This window comes from Lolium perenne, chromosome 7, assembly GCF_019359855.2.
Source record: "Lolium perenne isolate Kyuss_39 chromosome 7, Kyuss_2.0, whole genome shotgun sequence".
NCBI classification, from domain to species: domain Eukaryota; kingdom Viridiplantae; phylum Streptophyta; class Magnoliopsida; order Poales; family Poaceae; genus Lolium; species Lolium perenne.
Genome location: NC_067250.2, coordinates 122,020,525 through 122,037,322, shown reverse-complemented (window position 1 = coordinate 122,037,322; position 16,798 = coordinate 122,020,525). Strand labels below are relative to the sequence as shown.

At 42.0% G+C, this 16,798-nt stretch overlaps 2 protein-coding genes across 2 annotated transcripts; both read left to right on the top strand.

Moving 5' to 3' along the window:
- The first annotated feature begins 5,063 nt into the window (after positions 1–5,063).
- On the top strand, positions 5,064–6,184 carry LOC127323859 (tuliposide A-converting enzyme 2, chloroplastic). The gene has a single exon (XM_051351969.2). The coding sequence runs from the start codon at positions 5,111–5,113 to the stop codon at positions 6,050–6,052; it is 942 nt and encodes a 313-aa protein (XP_051207929.1). The 5' UTR covers positions 5,064–5,110; the 3' UTR covers positions 6,053–6,184.
- A 1,588-nt stretch (positions 6,185–7,772) lies between these two features.
- On the top strand, positions 7,773–10,531 carry LOC139833689 (protein FAR1-RELATED SEQUENCE 5-like). The gene is made up of 2 exons (XM_071824031.1): positions 7,773–8,474; positions 9,755–10,531. Exons 1-2 carry the CDS (start codon positions 7,773–7,775, stop codon positions 10,529–10,531), a joined length of 1,479 nt encoding a protein of 492 aa, XP_071680132.1.
- Positions 10,532–16,798: the final 6,267 nt, after the last annotated feature.

Genomic DNA, 16,798 nt, shown 5'->3' with positions numbered 1-16,798 from the left:
AAATTCAGTGCCGCTGATGCTGGAGGTGAATTGTATGCTGTGGAGCAATTCAATGACAACAAAATGGTTGAGACTGATCTGTAGTGGAACATGCTCATGAGCTACAGATAATGGCAAAGGAACTCGAGCTCCTCTAGTGTGTGCTACCAGACAAGTGTGTCGCAGGATACATTGTCGCTAAGCTTCCCCTTCGTGGAGGAACTTCGCCACTTCTCTGAAACATCAGAGGCATGAGTTTTTGTTAAGAATATCATTGGCTCTCTGGATTTTTAAGAGAAGGCAAGGGCAAAATACACACACAATGTTGGAGCCGAGAGACGTGTTGCTGTCAGTATGATGCAGAAAAATACCCACAAGTTCAAGGATAAGAACAAGCGAGTCACCTAGACCACCTATTTCAAGAAGGGGAAACAAAGAGCAAAGATCTTTGCTGGGTGTGTGGCGAGAAGAGCCATTGGGATTATAGTTATATCCACACTGCAAGGGGAATAAAAGTTAGGCCGGACATAACTCAAATTCTGTCAATATGATCGGTGGCAACACTAAGGAAGGAACTTTAGGGTACAATAATTTATCACCTACTCTTCTTTCAGTGTTTCAGCCCACAAAATGGTGGGTTGATACGGGTGCTAATGTTTATGTGTGTGCTGACATCTCCATGTTTATCTTTTATCAGGCCCAAGGTTCCTCTGTCATGATGGGGAATGCGTTACATGCTACTTTTCTTGGTGTTAGCACGGTAGATCTGAAGTTTACTTTAGGCAAGATCATGCAACCGAAGAGCGTGTTGCATGTCCCTTCTATCAGGAAGAATCTTGTTAGTGTCTCCTGTCTTCTGAAAGATGGGTTTAAATTAGTGTTTGATTCCAATAAAGTTGTATTGTATAATTGTGGAACTATTGTTGGAAAGGGTTATGAATGTGAAGGCATGTTTCACTTCTCTTTGGACGACTTCTATGATAATGTTGTGAACCATAAAAGCACCTGTGTTAATAAGACTAATCTTTTACATTCACGACTCAATCATATTAATTTCGGTTGTATGTCGTGGCTTGCCTATATGAGTTTAATTCCAAAGTTCACCTTTGTCAAAGGCTCCAAGTGTCATGTTTTTGTGCAAGCAAAGAAGCCCTGCAAGACTCACAAGCCTGCGCAGGTAAGAAACTGGGCACCCCTAGAGCTCATACATTCAGATCTATGTGAGATGAATGGTGAGTTGACAAGAGGTGGAAAGAAATATTTTATGACTTTGATTGATGATTCCACTAGGTATTGTTATGTCTCTATCTCCTGTAAACTAAAGATGAGACTCTTGATTACTTTAAAATCTATAAGACTGAAGTTCAAAATCAACTTGAAAGAAAGATAAAAAGGGCCTGGTCCCATCATGGTGGAGAGTACTTTTCTAATGAGTTCAATTTATTCTGTCCGGAACATGGTATAATCTATGATAGGATGCCTCCCAATTCCCCACAATCCAATGGGATTGCAGAAAGGAAAAAATCATACTCTAACAGATTTGGTTAACGCCATGTTAGATACTTCGGGTTTACCGAAGGAATGGCTGGGGAGGCTATATTGACTTCGTGCCATGTCCTAAACCATGTTCCAACTAAGAATAAATAGATTACCCCATATGAGGAATGGGAAAATAAAAGGCCAACACTCTCCTACCTACGAACTTGGGGTTGTTTGGTGAAAGTGAATTTTTTCCAATCAACAAGAAGCGAAAGGTTGAACCAAAAACCATGAATGTAGCATTTCTTATAGATTTATTATGGTGAAATATGGAGTGGATGACATGAATGCTAGTACCATCTTTGAGCCAAAGATGCTACATTTTTTTGAGGATATATTTGCTATGAGAGATGTGCATAGCTTGTCTAGTTGGGAATCTGATCCAATTCTTGAAACTCCTATGAAGTTTTGTTAGGAATTTGATGATAAGAGTTCATATTTTGATGAAGATGACAATGAAGCGCCCACAATGAGCAAAATACAGAAGACTACAAATTCTTTAGTCACTGACTTCATTGCGTACCTCGTGATGATACTCCCGCCTCCATTTTGGAAGCTCTTGCATCTCCTGACGCAGACTACTAGAAGGAAGTTGTTTAAAGCGAGATGGATTCCATCTTGGCTAATGAAAATTGGAAGTTAACTGAACGTCCTAATGGATGCAAACATATATGATATAAATGGGTACTTAAGAAGAAGTTTTGATCCGTTGATACTATTGAGAAATGCAAAGCTAGCTCGGCGTGCGGCTAAAGGCTATACTGAAAAGGAAGGCGATGATTTCTTTGATATCTACTAACGTGTGGCTAGATTTACCATAGTTCGAGTATTGTTGTCATTGGCTGCCTCACATGGTCTTCTCGTTCGTCAAAAGACCATTAACACAAATTTCCAAAATGGAGAGTTGGACAAGAAAATTTACATGGATTGGCCTGATGGTTTTCTACTAGAAGGTCAAGATAGAAACATGTGCAAGTTAAATAAATCTGTTTATGGCCTCAAACAAGCTCCCAAACAATAGGATGGGAAGTTTGAAAGAACTTTGACATCTATGGGATTTGTTACAAATGAAGCAGACAAATGTGTGTACTGCCGCCATGGTGGGGGCGAGAGAGTTGTCCTATGTTTGTATGTGGATGGCATACTAAGTTTTAGGACAAGTCTCAAAGTGATTGAGGAGGTCAACACCTTCCCATCAGAGTGTTTTGAGATGAAATATCTTGGAAAATTTGATGTTTTATTAAACATCAAGCTGCTGATAAATGAAAATAATGGGATCACATTGGTGCAATCTCATTATATTGAGAAGGTGTTGAGCATATTGGGCTATGCCGATTGCAATTTTTTTCCCACACCTTATGATCATAGTATGTTGCTTAGAAATAATGAGAAGGCAACTAGAGATCAATTTAGATACTCTGAAATTATTGGGTCACTCATGTATTTAGCCTGCACTATGAGACCTGAGATATCGTTTGTTGTGAGAAAATTTAGCTGGTTTGTAGCCAACACGAGAGATGATCATTGGCATACTCTTGAGAGAGTAATGTGCTATCTAAAGGAAATCATGAGCTACAGAATTCATTATACTGGCCTTTCAAAGGTACTTGAAGGGTATCATGATTTAGATTGGATCTCTGATGCTTATGAGATAAAAGTCACAAGTGGATATGTATTCACTCTTGGAGGTGGCGCTGTTTTCTGGAAGTCTGGCAACCAGACCATCTTAACGAGGTCAACAATGAAAGCAGAACTCACATCATTAGATACAACTACTGTCGAAGCGGAATGGCTTCGTGAGCTCTTGATGGACTTGCCTATGGTTGGAAAACCAATACTGGCTATCCTCATGAAGTGCGATGGTCAAGCTTCGATTGTCAAAGTAAACAGTTCTAAGGATAATTTGAAGAGTTCAAGACGTGTCAAGAGGAGATTGTTGTCATGAAACTAAAAAAAAGCTCCAAAGTTATTGCATTGGATTGTGTCCAAACGACTAAGATTCTGGCCTATCCTTTCACAAAAGGACTATCAAGAACATGATAGATCTTGCGCCGAGGGAGATGGGTTTGAGACTCACGTGAGTTTCCAAGGGGGTAACCCAAGCCCCAACCAATGTGATTGGAGATCTTGCGAATTAGAACCTAGGAAAACAAATCAGAGCAACTGAGTTGAGAGAAACTTTATACTCCCACTTCGCTGCAGATGCAATTCTCTCATAGCTACTATAAGGCAGAATGAATGTCTTAATGTGTTCTGTGCGGCTCTTGATGAGAGGAGACGCTGTCCTAGAAGACAATCTTTAAAGAAAACATCTATATAAGTGACATTGTTGGTCACATTGTGGAAGCTTTGGGTGAATCTCTAGTAAGATCATGAAGGGTTGAGGAGTATGACTTATAATCTCCACCCGAGGGAAAATCTATGGCAGCCTAATATTGTGCCGACATTGAGTGAAACTTGAGGTGCAAGACTGACAATGCAAGGCCTGATCTATTATTCAGTTATAGTCAAGCGTAGCTCCTTATCTAGATGGAAGTTCAACTTAACAGTCTAAACTGAAGTGTAGGTATATTAAACAATGTACAAAACTAATGTGCCACATGATGTGCCTCTGATATCTAGCGGTGGATTGTTGGATGTAGATGTGTTGTAGCCCATGACAACAACCCATATACAGTACAATTTCTGAAGTCTCAAGACCCATCGCAGTGGTAGCTTGTGGCATCATTGGGGACAAAGTTTAGTCCATATCGCTAGTTAGGGGGAGTTGGAATGGTTTATTAGAGTTGTTGTTCTAGTCTTTGTAACTGAGTGAGAAGATACGGAGTTCATGTGCACTCTGCCTTCTCCTTGGCCGCTCGCCCCGCCTTGTTGCGTGACTCGAGTTCGAAACCTCTTTTATGAAAAATTTAATTTTTACTTGGTGCATCAACTGAGTTGTGTACATGTCGATCTACTTGTGCATGTTCGACACGTGTCCTTAACTTCCAATATGTGGCGGTTAGATCGACGCTCCCTTCCCTAGCTATACCAAAAGATGAGAGATAGAACACGTCTAGATCCCCCACTCTCTTTCGGGTCATGGGAGTAGTTGCTTTCAATCGGATAGCTCCCATCTTTGGGCTTTTCATGCGTTACTTGATCCGATGTTGGTGCACTTGATCGAAGTGCCCCCCCCCCCGCCGTGGAACGTGGTCTGTGGATGTCACATTCTTTGGACTTTGCTGCCACTTGCGCTGACTCAACTAGCAAACACTCACTTTGTAACTGTAATCGTCATCGCGCAAATGGATATGAGTCAGCCGCGAAATCCTCATTCCAACAATAAACTGTTAGTGCAATGTTCTCGTCCACCGGCTGATTTGTTCAACTTGAAGCTATTCTCATATGACGACTACTGTGTGCCTCGTGATTCCATCTCCATTCCAAACTGGATGAAATAATTAATTCGAATCACGACAACATCCGTGTTGATGCCCACTGCCACTGGATCGCTCCTGTTTTTATTTACTCCGGCAGTCCTGATGCGTGCTGCAAAACTGCAATCGCATATTCGCATCACCTTGTTGGAAACTCGAACGCGATTGTGGCCATGGATCCGGACACGGAGGTCGATTTCGACTTCTCGCCGTTCCTCGTGCGCTACAAGAGCGGGCGCGTCCACCGCCTCATGGGCTCGTCCAGAGTCAACGCCGGCGTGGACGCCACCACCGGCGTCACCTGCAAGGACGTGGTCATCGACGCCGACGCCGGCCTCGCCGCGCGGCTCTACCTTCCCAACGGCGTCCCGCGCTCCAAGAAGCTCCCCGTCCTCGTCTACTTCCACGGTGGCGCCTTCGCCGTCCACACGGCCTTCTCCGCCGTGCACCACCGCTTCCTCAACGCGCTCGTGGCCGCGGCGGGTGCCGTCGCCGTGTCCGTCGACTACCGCCTCGTGCCGGAGCACCCGCTCCCCGCCGCCTACGACGACGCGTGGGCCGCGCTCAGGTGGACCCTGGCGCCCGCTGCCGGGCAGGAGGAGCCGTGGCTGGCCGAGCACGGCGACGCCGCGCGCGTCTTCGTCGCGGGCGACAGCGCCGGCGCCAACATCGCGCACAACGTCGCGACGAAGGCCGGCGGCGCGCGGATCGAAGGGATGGTGCTTCTGCACCCGTACTTCCGCGGCAAGGACCTCCTGCCGTCGGAGGGCACCGACCCCAGGTTCTCGCAGAGGGTGGAGAGAACGTGGGGCTTCGCGTGCGCGGGGAGGTACGGGGCCGACCACCCGTTCATCAACCCGCTGGTGATGCCGGCGGAGGAGTGGGCGGCGCTCGGCTGCCGGCGAGCCCTGGTCACCGTGGCGGAGCTCGACACGCTGCGGGACAGAGGCCGGAGGTACGTGGAGACGCTGAGGGGAAGCGCGTGGGGAGGCGAGGAGGCGGTGCTGTACGAGACCGACGACGAGGGGCATGTCTACTTCCTCGAGAAATCCGGCTGGGGCGACAAGGCGGACAAGGAGATGGACGCCGTCGTCTCCTTCATCAAAGGAAGATAGGCTGGATTGTAGGATCCACTTCCTGAATTGATCTTTTGATTTGTTTCTTCTTTCTTCCCACAGCACTGAATAGTTCTTGCACCAAAGAAATGGGTGCTTTCTTTGTCGCACACGCAGATAATGCAGTGATTATAGTATGGACGTGGCTAGCCAGCATCCGGTGCTGGTTGGTCCGGCCCAGCATCCGAGTGCTGGCTGGCTTGGGCCAGCATCCGGTGCTAGTTTGGGTTGGCTTGGACCCGTTTCTCGATCTCCAGACAACAGCACGTCCAGACAACAGGAAAAAGTACAAGACAGTCAAAAAAGATGGCAAAAAGGAAGGAGGACCAATGCTATATCTGTACCACCCTCCAACGGGTGTACAGACCACACAAAATTCGACCCCCAGACAAAGAACTCGTCCTGACCAAGATCTCCTGCCCTAACTCCTTCCTCCTCCTCCAGATCTCCTTCTTCCTCCTCCAGATCTTCTACAGAGAACTCCCATGGATCCAAAATAGTCCAGAGCAACTGCACATCAGCTAAAGAACACCTCTCAGCAGAAGGTAATCCCTAATCTCCTCCTTGTCTATTTTCAGCAACATGAACACCTCTCTCCCAGATCTCCAGATCTCCTTGTCTATTTTCAGCAGCAGAAAAACTTACTTGTATATGATGAACAACAGCAGATACATGGTCAAAACACAAAATCAACAGCAGATATATGTTTGTGTTGTTGTATTCTGTACAAAAAGATCTAGCTTTTCATGTTCATCTGCACAGATATGGCTAGGAAAAGATCTAGCTTTTCATGGACATCTGCACAGATATGGCTAGGAAAACATAAAAGAACATATTTTTTCATGAAAATCTGTAGATATGGTTTGGAAAACCAAGATCAAACATACAAAACTTGGCTTTTTCTGTTCTACCCAACAAATTGCAGACATCATAGTTGGTTTCATGAAAAGTTGGTTTTTGTTCTACCCAACAAAATGTGGTATTTCCATGAACACTTGCAGATATAACCTAGTTTTACTTTTCCATTATATCTCTAGGCTGATATCAAACTACAAAAGCAACATGCTGGGATACTTTTTAACCCAAACTAGGTTGATTTAAAAACAGATGAACTGTGACACAAGTAATGGGAGAGAGAAAAAGCATACCTGTGGCACAGATATAACCATAGTTTTCATTTGCGTAGTAACATCATAGTATAAACAAAGATACTAGACATCATAGTAGATAGTATGGTTTGGAGAAAAAAAGAAGGACAAAAGGTAGGCAAAAACACCAGTTCTTGGTCAGGGAAAAAAATAAAACTGCCAACTAGTAGTGGTCATTCGGAAAACAACACATAAACCAACTAGATGTGTTTTTGTTTTCTCCGAAACATAAAAGGCGTAGCGATACAGCTGCAGAATGATTTTCCCTTTCTGCCATTTGATATGCTGATGCCTCTTTGCCACTACTTGATCATTTTGATTAAAACCTGCATAGTTAAAATGCAAAAATGAACTTGTCAGTTTGGAAAGTAAACAGATAAAAAAAGGCAACTTTAAAAAATGAAAATCAGTATGTTTAGGTAGTTCCAGGTTTTTGTATATAAGCTGCTTCTGGCATTGAAAACATGATAGGCCCAACATAACATGAGAAACCGAAACATGCTAGGTTTGAAGTAGTTGTTCATTTAGTTGCTTTGGTTCAAAAAAACTAACGAGCTTTTTCATGTTAACAGATGTCAGGAATCGATCTGAATGCCAGTCCAACAGAAGATGATGACATTGACATGGATCCTCCTTTTTGCACTCAAGCTCCGCCACCGGAGATGGTTGAAGAATCTCTAGACCCAATAGGCAGCGAGCAGGAAGTTGGTGGTGGTTCAAATGACCACAGTAATAGAGGCCCGCATAACAATTCAGCTTCACACAATGTTGGGAACAACAGCATCCTGACTACTACAATGCCTACAGAATCTACCACTTATCCAGAGTTCGAAGATGGTGAAGATGACATAGCTGGCATGCATGAAGTTCTTTCCACCCCAACAGAACCATTTATTGGTATGCGGTTTGATACCGTCGAAGCAGCAAGAGTACATTATAATGCTTATGCAGCGAAATTGGGTTTCTCAGTTAAGTCTCACACATCCCAAAGGAACAGACATACAAGCACACTTGAGAAGCAGCAGTTTGTATGCAACAAATTCCGCAAACCTAAAACAGATGAAGAGTTGCAGAGGGAAAGGATGAACATTATTGAAGAAGTGAGCCCAGTACAGATGGATGAAGAAAATTCAGAAGGACATGATGAAGATGACAAAGCTGGACCATCAAAAAGAAGTTCTAGTAGATTAGCGGTTAAGCGCAAGAGAGAAACTATCAAGCAGACGAGTTGTCGTGCTAGAATGTTTGTGAAGCTAATAAACAACAAGTGGGAGGTGACCTATTTTATTGCAGAGCATAACCATGCCATGGTTGACAAGCCATTCCTCACAAAATACTTGAGATCACACAGGGGTATTCCACCAGATGAGAGAGAGTTCCTAAGATGCCTACACAATTGCAATTTGCAAACAGGTTTGACCATAAACCAAACCATTTTTTCTTTTCCCATTTCTTGTTTCTAAAAAGTAGTCAGCATTTTGGAAGAATTGTTTTGAAGTAGTAGGAATGCACCTCTTGAAAATATAAAAACTGCAAAACAGTATGTATGTTCGCACCTAACTTGTGTTCTTTAGTCAACCAACTTGGATTAGCAAATTTGCTTAAGTTGCTTTACTGAATTTGCTTAAGTTAGTGAAAACACCAGTTGCACACATCAACTGGTGTTTCCAACTTTGTTGATTCAGTAAAGCAACTTAACAAATAGTGGGTATACAACTTAACAACACTTGTGTTCTTTAGTCAACCAACTTGGAGTAGCAAATCTTCTTAAGTTGCTTTACTGAATCAACAAAGTTGGATTAACAGACTTGGGTTACCAAAAAAAAACATGCTTAAGTTAATGTGAATCCAAAGTATACATGCTTAGGATCCAACTTAGTTATCTTTTGGCGAACCAACTTAGTTATCCAACTTAGTTCACTACTTGAGCATCTTTATGAAACAAGTTTAGGAAAAAATGTAAGTAAAAATTAGTGTGCAACTTATTGCTTCACAAGTGTTCAAATTAGTAAGAAGTGTGTACAGTAGCAGGATGCAAATTTTGGTTGGGTTTGGTTTATATGAGTTTTGCTAGTTAAAGCACGCTGGTGGAGCAAAAAATTTAGGTATAGAAGATTAAAAAATGAAGCAAGTTAGCCTGCACTGGGATACTACCTTGGATAAAATATGAGTTTGCAAAAACATACCTTACCAGTGGTTGCAAAATGTCTGCCTTCCATTTTATGAATCTTTTTTTGAAAAAAGTGACCTGAAAAAATAAGAGTGTAGAATTAGTTGCATGGCAGATGTAGAAACAGTATGTATTGCCTAAAAACACAAAATTCCCTATTGCTATTAAGGAAGGTTTGTTACATGTATCATAGGTTAACTGACATTTTGCTTTATTTTTCATTTGCAAAAAAAAAATGGCAGGGCGCATGATGGAGATTATGTCTGAATTTTATGGTGAGGATGCTTTTGTCCCATATGGCCCTAAAACGATATCAAACTTGAGGTCAGAATTCAGGTGTGAGAACAAGGAATATGAATAAGTGAGACACTTGACTATTTCAAGGACTTGAAGCAGAAAGACCCAGATTTCTTCTATGATTTCTCGTTGGACGATGAGAGCAGAGTTGAATACATATTCTGGGTCGACAGTGTTGCGAGGAAAGCTTATGAAGAATCCTATCATGATTGCGTGTCTTTTGACACAACCTTCTTGACAAATCGCTTCAGCATGCCTTTTGCCCCCTTCGTCGGGATAAACAGACATGGACAGTCATTCATGCTGGGTTGTGGTTTGATTCGAGATGAGAAACAAGAAAGTTTTGAGTGGCTTTTCCGCACTTTCCTTAAAGCAATGCATGGCAGGCAGCCGTCGAACATAATCACAGATCAGGACTGGGCTATGAGGTCTGCGATACAAGCTATTTTCCCAGAAACCTGGCATCGAAACTGTCGCTGGCATATAATGAAGAAAGCTAATGAGAAACTTGGTTCTTTCTTAGGAAGGCGTCCAGGTTTGGCTGAAGAATTCAACTCATGTGTTGATGAGAGTTGGACTGTAGAAGAGTTTGAAGCCCGTTGGCAAGAAATGGTTCTGAAGTGGGAATTGGCAGGAAATGAAACATTTGCTTGGTTAAAGAAAAATGCCCACACATGGGTTCCATGTTACTTCAAAGATCGCTTCTTCCCCTTCTTGCAGTCAACTCAGAGAAGTGAGGGCTTCAACGCTGTGCTGAAGCGTTATATTCATCCTCACAACTCAATTAAGCATTTTGTGAAGCAATATGAGAAGATTCAGCGGAAAATTTTAGGAGTCGAGGGGAACAATGACTACAGGACATAACAGCTTGAGGTAGTGCCACAAACCACTTTCCCGATTGAGAAGCATGCGCTTTCAGTTTATACAAGGGATATCTACCACAGATTCAAAGTTGAGTTTGAACTCATTGGTAGGTACAATGTGCAGGTTCTTGCACCAAACATGTACTACTTGGTTCCTAACAGTGAGAGGTGCTACCCATACGGGGAAAGAAGCTACATGGTAAATGCAAGTGGTGAAAACAGCTACAACTGTGACTGCTGCAAGTTTCAGCGCGACGGTTTGCTTTGCTGTCACGTCTTGAAGGTGTTCACACACATAGGCATTGATAGGATACCAGAGAGGTACATCACAAGGAGGTGGACTCAACTTGCAGTTGAAAGTGTCACAATGCCTACTGGTCCTGCGTTGGATGAGTTGATGCCGGAACAGTCGCGACAGAAGTTGCGTTATGCAAATTTATGTACATCATTTGTACAAAGTTGCTAAAGCTGGCGATGGCTGAACAAGCAGAAGCTATTGCTCGCAGACACATTAGGGAGATGAAGGCTGAGTTTGTGCAATTGAAGAAAGTACGGAGGAAAAGGGCTAAAAGCAATACATCTACAAATGCAACACATCCAACAGTACCTACTTCTGCGCATCAGCATACAACAGATCCTAATGCCCCGCAACATACACCTAGAGCTAATGCACATCAGCATACAGCTAGTCGTAATGCCCCGCAACCTACACCTAGACCTAATGCACATCAGCAAACAGCAGATCGTAGTGGACCACAACCTACATCAAGTTCTAATGCTCAGCAGGATACATCGGTTCCTCATGCCCAGCAGCAAGCATCAGCTCCCAATGTGAAGCACGCACGACCTTCGGCTCCTACTGCTCGTAAAGCAAGTTCTAATGTGCAGCAGGAGACATTGGTCCCTCCTGTCCATCAGCAACCATCAGCTTCTAATGCGAAGCGTGCAGCACCTTCAGCTCCCACTACTCGTCAATCAAGAAATGCATCGTCTTTGCCAAAAACTAGTACCAGTAAACGAGCAAAAGCTACTGGTAGGAACTGGTTTGACACTTCAGCTCCTACGGGACAGCAGACACAACCAACGGGAACCAGCCAGCAAATCCCTGTGGAACAAACTCATGCATCGCCTCAAGGTGTCCATGTGGGTCCTTCCCCGAGTACAAAGTTCTCAGGTAAACAGACAGAACATACGTCCTCTTTGCCGCAATCTGCTGCCCCCTTGCACCTCAACATTAAGGTAGTGCGAACAAGCAAGCGTCAGTGCAAGGGGCATCTTCGGAACAACCATCTGGTGGTGTGGTTGCGCCCAGAGATGAACCTTTCGTTATTCTCAATCCTCCTAGATCTAGTACTAAAGGGCGCAAGAAAAGTCGAATACCATCAGGTATTGAGTTGCAGCAAAAAAAAATGAGTTTGTGCGGTGTGTGTGGTCAGCCTGGTCATAACACTCCGACGTGTACTGCTGCGTTGGGCAATAAGGATAGACAACCATGAAAGCCATGGAAGGCATGAAAAGCCAGGGAAAGAAGATCTAGAGAAATGAAGTCATGATGTGTTGTCATCAATATATTGTAATTTGCTTTTTATTTTATATAAGTATGAACATAAAATTGTTGCTGGAGCAAATTACATGGATGTCTGGGGGGGAAACGGAAAAAAGCTGTACTAGATACAGTGCTAGCTTTAATCCAGCAACTTTACCTCATTTCTTCTTCATTATAATTGCTTTCCATTTCACAGTATTCTTGACAGATGTAACCCATGTATGTGTCATCTTCTTCCTTATGATTGGGATATGAGAGGCTGAGTAGTTTGGCAACTTCCTGCCATTCCAATGTTCTGCATTGAACAAGGTGCAGATGCCACACTCCGTGCTGCAGTGGGTGTAAGAACCAAGTTAGGCTTGAATGGGGAAACAACTTGGACAAGTGGGGTAATCAACTAAACATGAATGGAGGAAACAACTTGCACATGTTTGAAAAAACCAAGTTAGTTTGAATGGATAAACAAATTACCCAAAAAAACTATACATGTGTTAAAAAGCAAAGTTATTTTGAGTGTAGGAACAAAAGTTAGTACATTTGTAGGAAACAAAAAAAGTCAGTACATCTGTACAAACTTACTACATATTTGAAATAAACAAGGTCAAGTAGACATAAAATTTTCTTCTAAACTCACTTGGTCCCTTGCTTTGGTGGCTTTATGTCTTCGGGACCTTCAAACCTACTGATCTTAACTGGCGAATTTGCATAATACTGGTCCCACAATGTGTGAAGCGCTGACATAATGTCCTCGACATTTTGAGCTAATTTTTTATCAGACAAAGATCTAATGGAACCGAGCACCTCAAATCTCATATCTCTAATGTTGATGACGAATAACCAATAGTGGTTCACTGGTTCATCTGCCTCAGGTGCCAAGTCTTCAATTACTGGCAACATCACCTACATTTTATTTTATAGAGAAAATAAAATTAGTGATTTTATCTATATTTGAAAACCACAAATTTAATGTAAATTAAAAGGTGCAAAACTTAATGATGGTGCTGAAAAAAAAGCTCAAGTAGAATAATAATGGACAATTAAGGCATGTTTTCAGTAACAAACTTAAGTTGTCTTCAGTAACCAATTTAGCCATGTTTTCAAACCAACTTGACCATGTTTGAAAACCAACTAACATGCATTAAGTAACCAACTTATACCAACTTAAACGGGAAATACAAACTTTGTTGATTTCCACTACCCAACTTAGATATGTTGAACGCCGTAACTTAATGCAAATCAGTGTGCAAACTAAAAAAGGATGATAGTGCTGGAATTTTTGTAAAAAAATAAATTTAAGTGTGGAAAAATAGAAAAGCATTAAGTTTGATTAAAAAAAGCAACCAACTAAACTATGTTAATACAACTTGAGCATGTTTGCTAATCCAAGTTTGTTGATTCAGTGATTCAACTTGAACATGTTTGCTATTCAAAGTTTGTTGTTTCAGTAATGCAACTTAGGCATGTCTGCTAATCCAAGTTGGTTGGCTAAGGAACACAAGTTAGGCCAGAAAAACTCGCAGTGATCTTATCTATATTTGAAAAGCACAAATTTAATGTAAAAATTAAAAGGTGCAAAACTTAATGATGGTGCTGAAAAAAATAGCTCAAGTAGCAGAATAATAGACAATTAAGACATGTTTTCAGTAACCAACTTAAGTTGTTTTCAATAACCAATTTAACCATGTTTTCAAACCAACTTGGCCATGTTTGAAAACCAACTAACATGCATTAAAGTGCCCAACTTATACCAACTTAAATGGGAAAGTTGGTTAAATTAGAAAACCAGCTTTATGAAAAAAATCAAGTATAATCACTTACAGAATCTTTCCTGTCCAGGTGGGCAGTAGCCTTGTTGAAGTGTTTTTTCAACTCCTTCTCATTCCTTTTCAAATCTTTGAGTAGATGCTGCATATAGTTAAAAAAGCATGTAATTATGAAAAATACACATGACGCGGGGAGGAAAGGCCACAAAAAAAACAATGGTACAACAGGTATAGTAGACTAAAAAAGAAAAATAATGGATTCATACCGTAACCCTCAAAGGCATAACAATCTTCTTCACATTCTTGTCTTTTCTCAACATGATGGACTCGATTCCAAGTTCCATTACAGTATTGCTCACTACACCACAAGGCATCATTGAGTTGGCAAGCTCTTTCAGTGATACGAAAAACCTTTCATAGTTGACAATTATTGGAGAATTGTCACTTTCCTTGCCCCTCGTAGATATCCGCCCATGGGCAATCACTGCATTGTACAACTCTTTAACCTTTGCTGAGCATGTGAACAGGCTTTTATCTTCATACGTGATGTATGGTGATAACTGACAAATAGCCTGCCTAATTAGTCTGCGTCGCTTCTCTTCTGGCCTCTCAGCTGCTGTTGTGCTTCCCTCTACTTGAGAACTGGATGCAATGTTGTTTACTGTACCCACAGGAGTTTTGAGCCCACTGCTAGTAAGGACAATGCTGTTGTCAGTAGTTCGTTGCTCCTCACTGTACTTCTTCTCCTTTTCAACCTTATCAACAACTTCACAAGCTTCTTTCCAGGTTTCTTCATCCCACTCATCTACTTCGCTGCCAAAACGTTCTGCATCCAAGTCAACTGGTGTTATAACACATGAGTATCTGGGGTTTGAGTCAAATTTTGCAGGGCTATCAAAACCAAGATCAAAACTCGGAGCATCTGGTGCTCTGGCCAACATAGCACGTTTCCTTGTGACCTCATCCAGATTTTGAATCTTTGGTTCAGGAGGTGGACAGCTTTCACGTGTAGGGCATGTAGCTTCTCTGTTTGCTGGAATCCCCTGCGGAGGTGGTGCATGTTTCTGTGGTGCTTGAATTACTTTAGTTGTCGACACTCGAGAATGAGGCATGACTTGCGGGATTTGCTGATGTTCAATTCCTCTTGTAGATGCGGGCTGAAGATGTTTTGCTTGTGGCACTGCAAAAAAAAAGAGAATGGGGGAAAAAATTAGAACCAACTAAGGCATTGTGCTAGCGACTAAAGACATGATGGTAGCAACTTTGTTGGTTTCAGTAACAAACTTAACAATGTTTTTTGAAAAGCCAACTAAATGATGATGCTGAAGAATAGCTTTGCTAGCAATTGAAGACAACTAAGGCATGCTACTAGAGAAAGTAACAAATATGATTTTAGTAACCAATTTAGCCATGCTGGTTGGATGATAATAATTGGAAATCATTATACAAAGTTAAATGAGAATACAACTTTGGTGACTTCCACTACCCAACTTAGCTATATTGAACGTCGTAACTTAATGCAAATCAGTGTGCAACTAAAAAAAGGATGATAATGCTTGAATTGTCTTAAATAAAATTAAGTGAAAAAATAAAAAGCATTAAGTTTGATTAATGAAACCAACTAGATGTCCAACAAAGCACCCTATAAAAAACAACTATACAACTTATTTTTGCAACTTATTTTTGCTTTGGGAAAACCCAAAAACCAAGGCAGTACATTTTAATAAGGAAAAAAATCGAACCATGGGTGAGTTATGTGTTGAGGCAAGTGAAGCATTATTGTGTTGCAAAGAAAAAAATAGGAAAAAGTATGCTAGTAGAGTTATGTGTTACTGATAAAACTTACTTGGCGGCACTGCACAGTGAGGCGCGACTTGGGGATTTTGCTGATGTCTGATAACAACTGAAGATGCAGGTTGCTGCTGATTTGGTTTTGGTGGGATTACAGTAGGCATTTTAAGCTTGGCAGCGCCACGTGTTTCAACATTTGCCTGAACACTGTAATTAGGACCTACAGTGACATGGTTGTTTTGCATTGGCAAATTGCTTGTTCCTTCTGGGATATTTGAGCTCACTTTTGCTAATGCTGGTTCGGTTTGTAATGTGACTGGGATTGTCGACTTCGCAGTATCATTATCTGATAACCTGCTTCTCTTTTGGTTCTGAAATGGACGTTCACGATGTACCACCTGCTTTTGTTTGAAGCTCTTTTGTTTCTGGTCTTCACCTTGTATACCCAATCTATGCATATTAAAACACTCTGCAGTGAGCTTCTGTATTGCCTCGTCACTGCCAATGGTAGTAAGTTGTTGGTCGCTTTCCAGAGATGAGTGCTTATGCTTCTGTATCACACTCATGAACACTTCCTTTGCATGCAAACGGGAATCATTGTCGACAATTACAGGGGGTTCTATGTAAGGAAGGTCAATTCCTCTTCTTATCTCTGAGCCAACCAACTCTCGTAGTTCAGACAATGGACTCCAATCTGAATCATTTGGTGCATCATCTTTGTCATGCTCCTGATCTGTGTGCAACTGTACTAACTGTTCTTCCACAGCCTTCCTTCTTGTTCTCTGAATCAAACCCTGAACTGACACATCATCGGAACTTGTTTCATTGCCAGAAGGAGTCTTCCTGAGATTGCTAGATGGTCCATCGTTTGATTTCTGAGGAGTTAGCCTAGCAGATCTTCTTGGAAGCGGTTGCAAGTAGTCAGCTTGGTGTTTAGTTTGTTCATCTTCCCCTGATCCTCTAGTTTTCTGTTTGTCATTTCTCTCATTTGCATCATCTTCGACACCCCTGTTGTTATCATCTACATTGTCGCAAGGCCTCTTCCTGATGTTGCTAGATGGACCATCATGGGATTTCTTAGGTGTTAGCCTAGCAGATCTTCTTGGAGGCGGTTGAAAGTTGGATGCTGGGTCTTCGTGTCGTTCATCTTTCCTAGTACCTCCAGTCC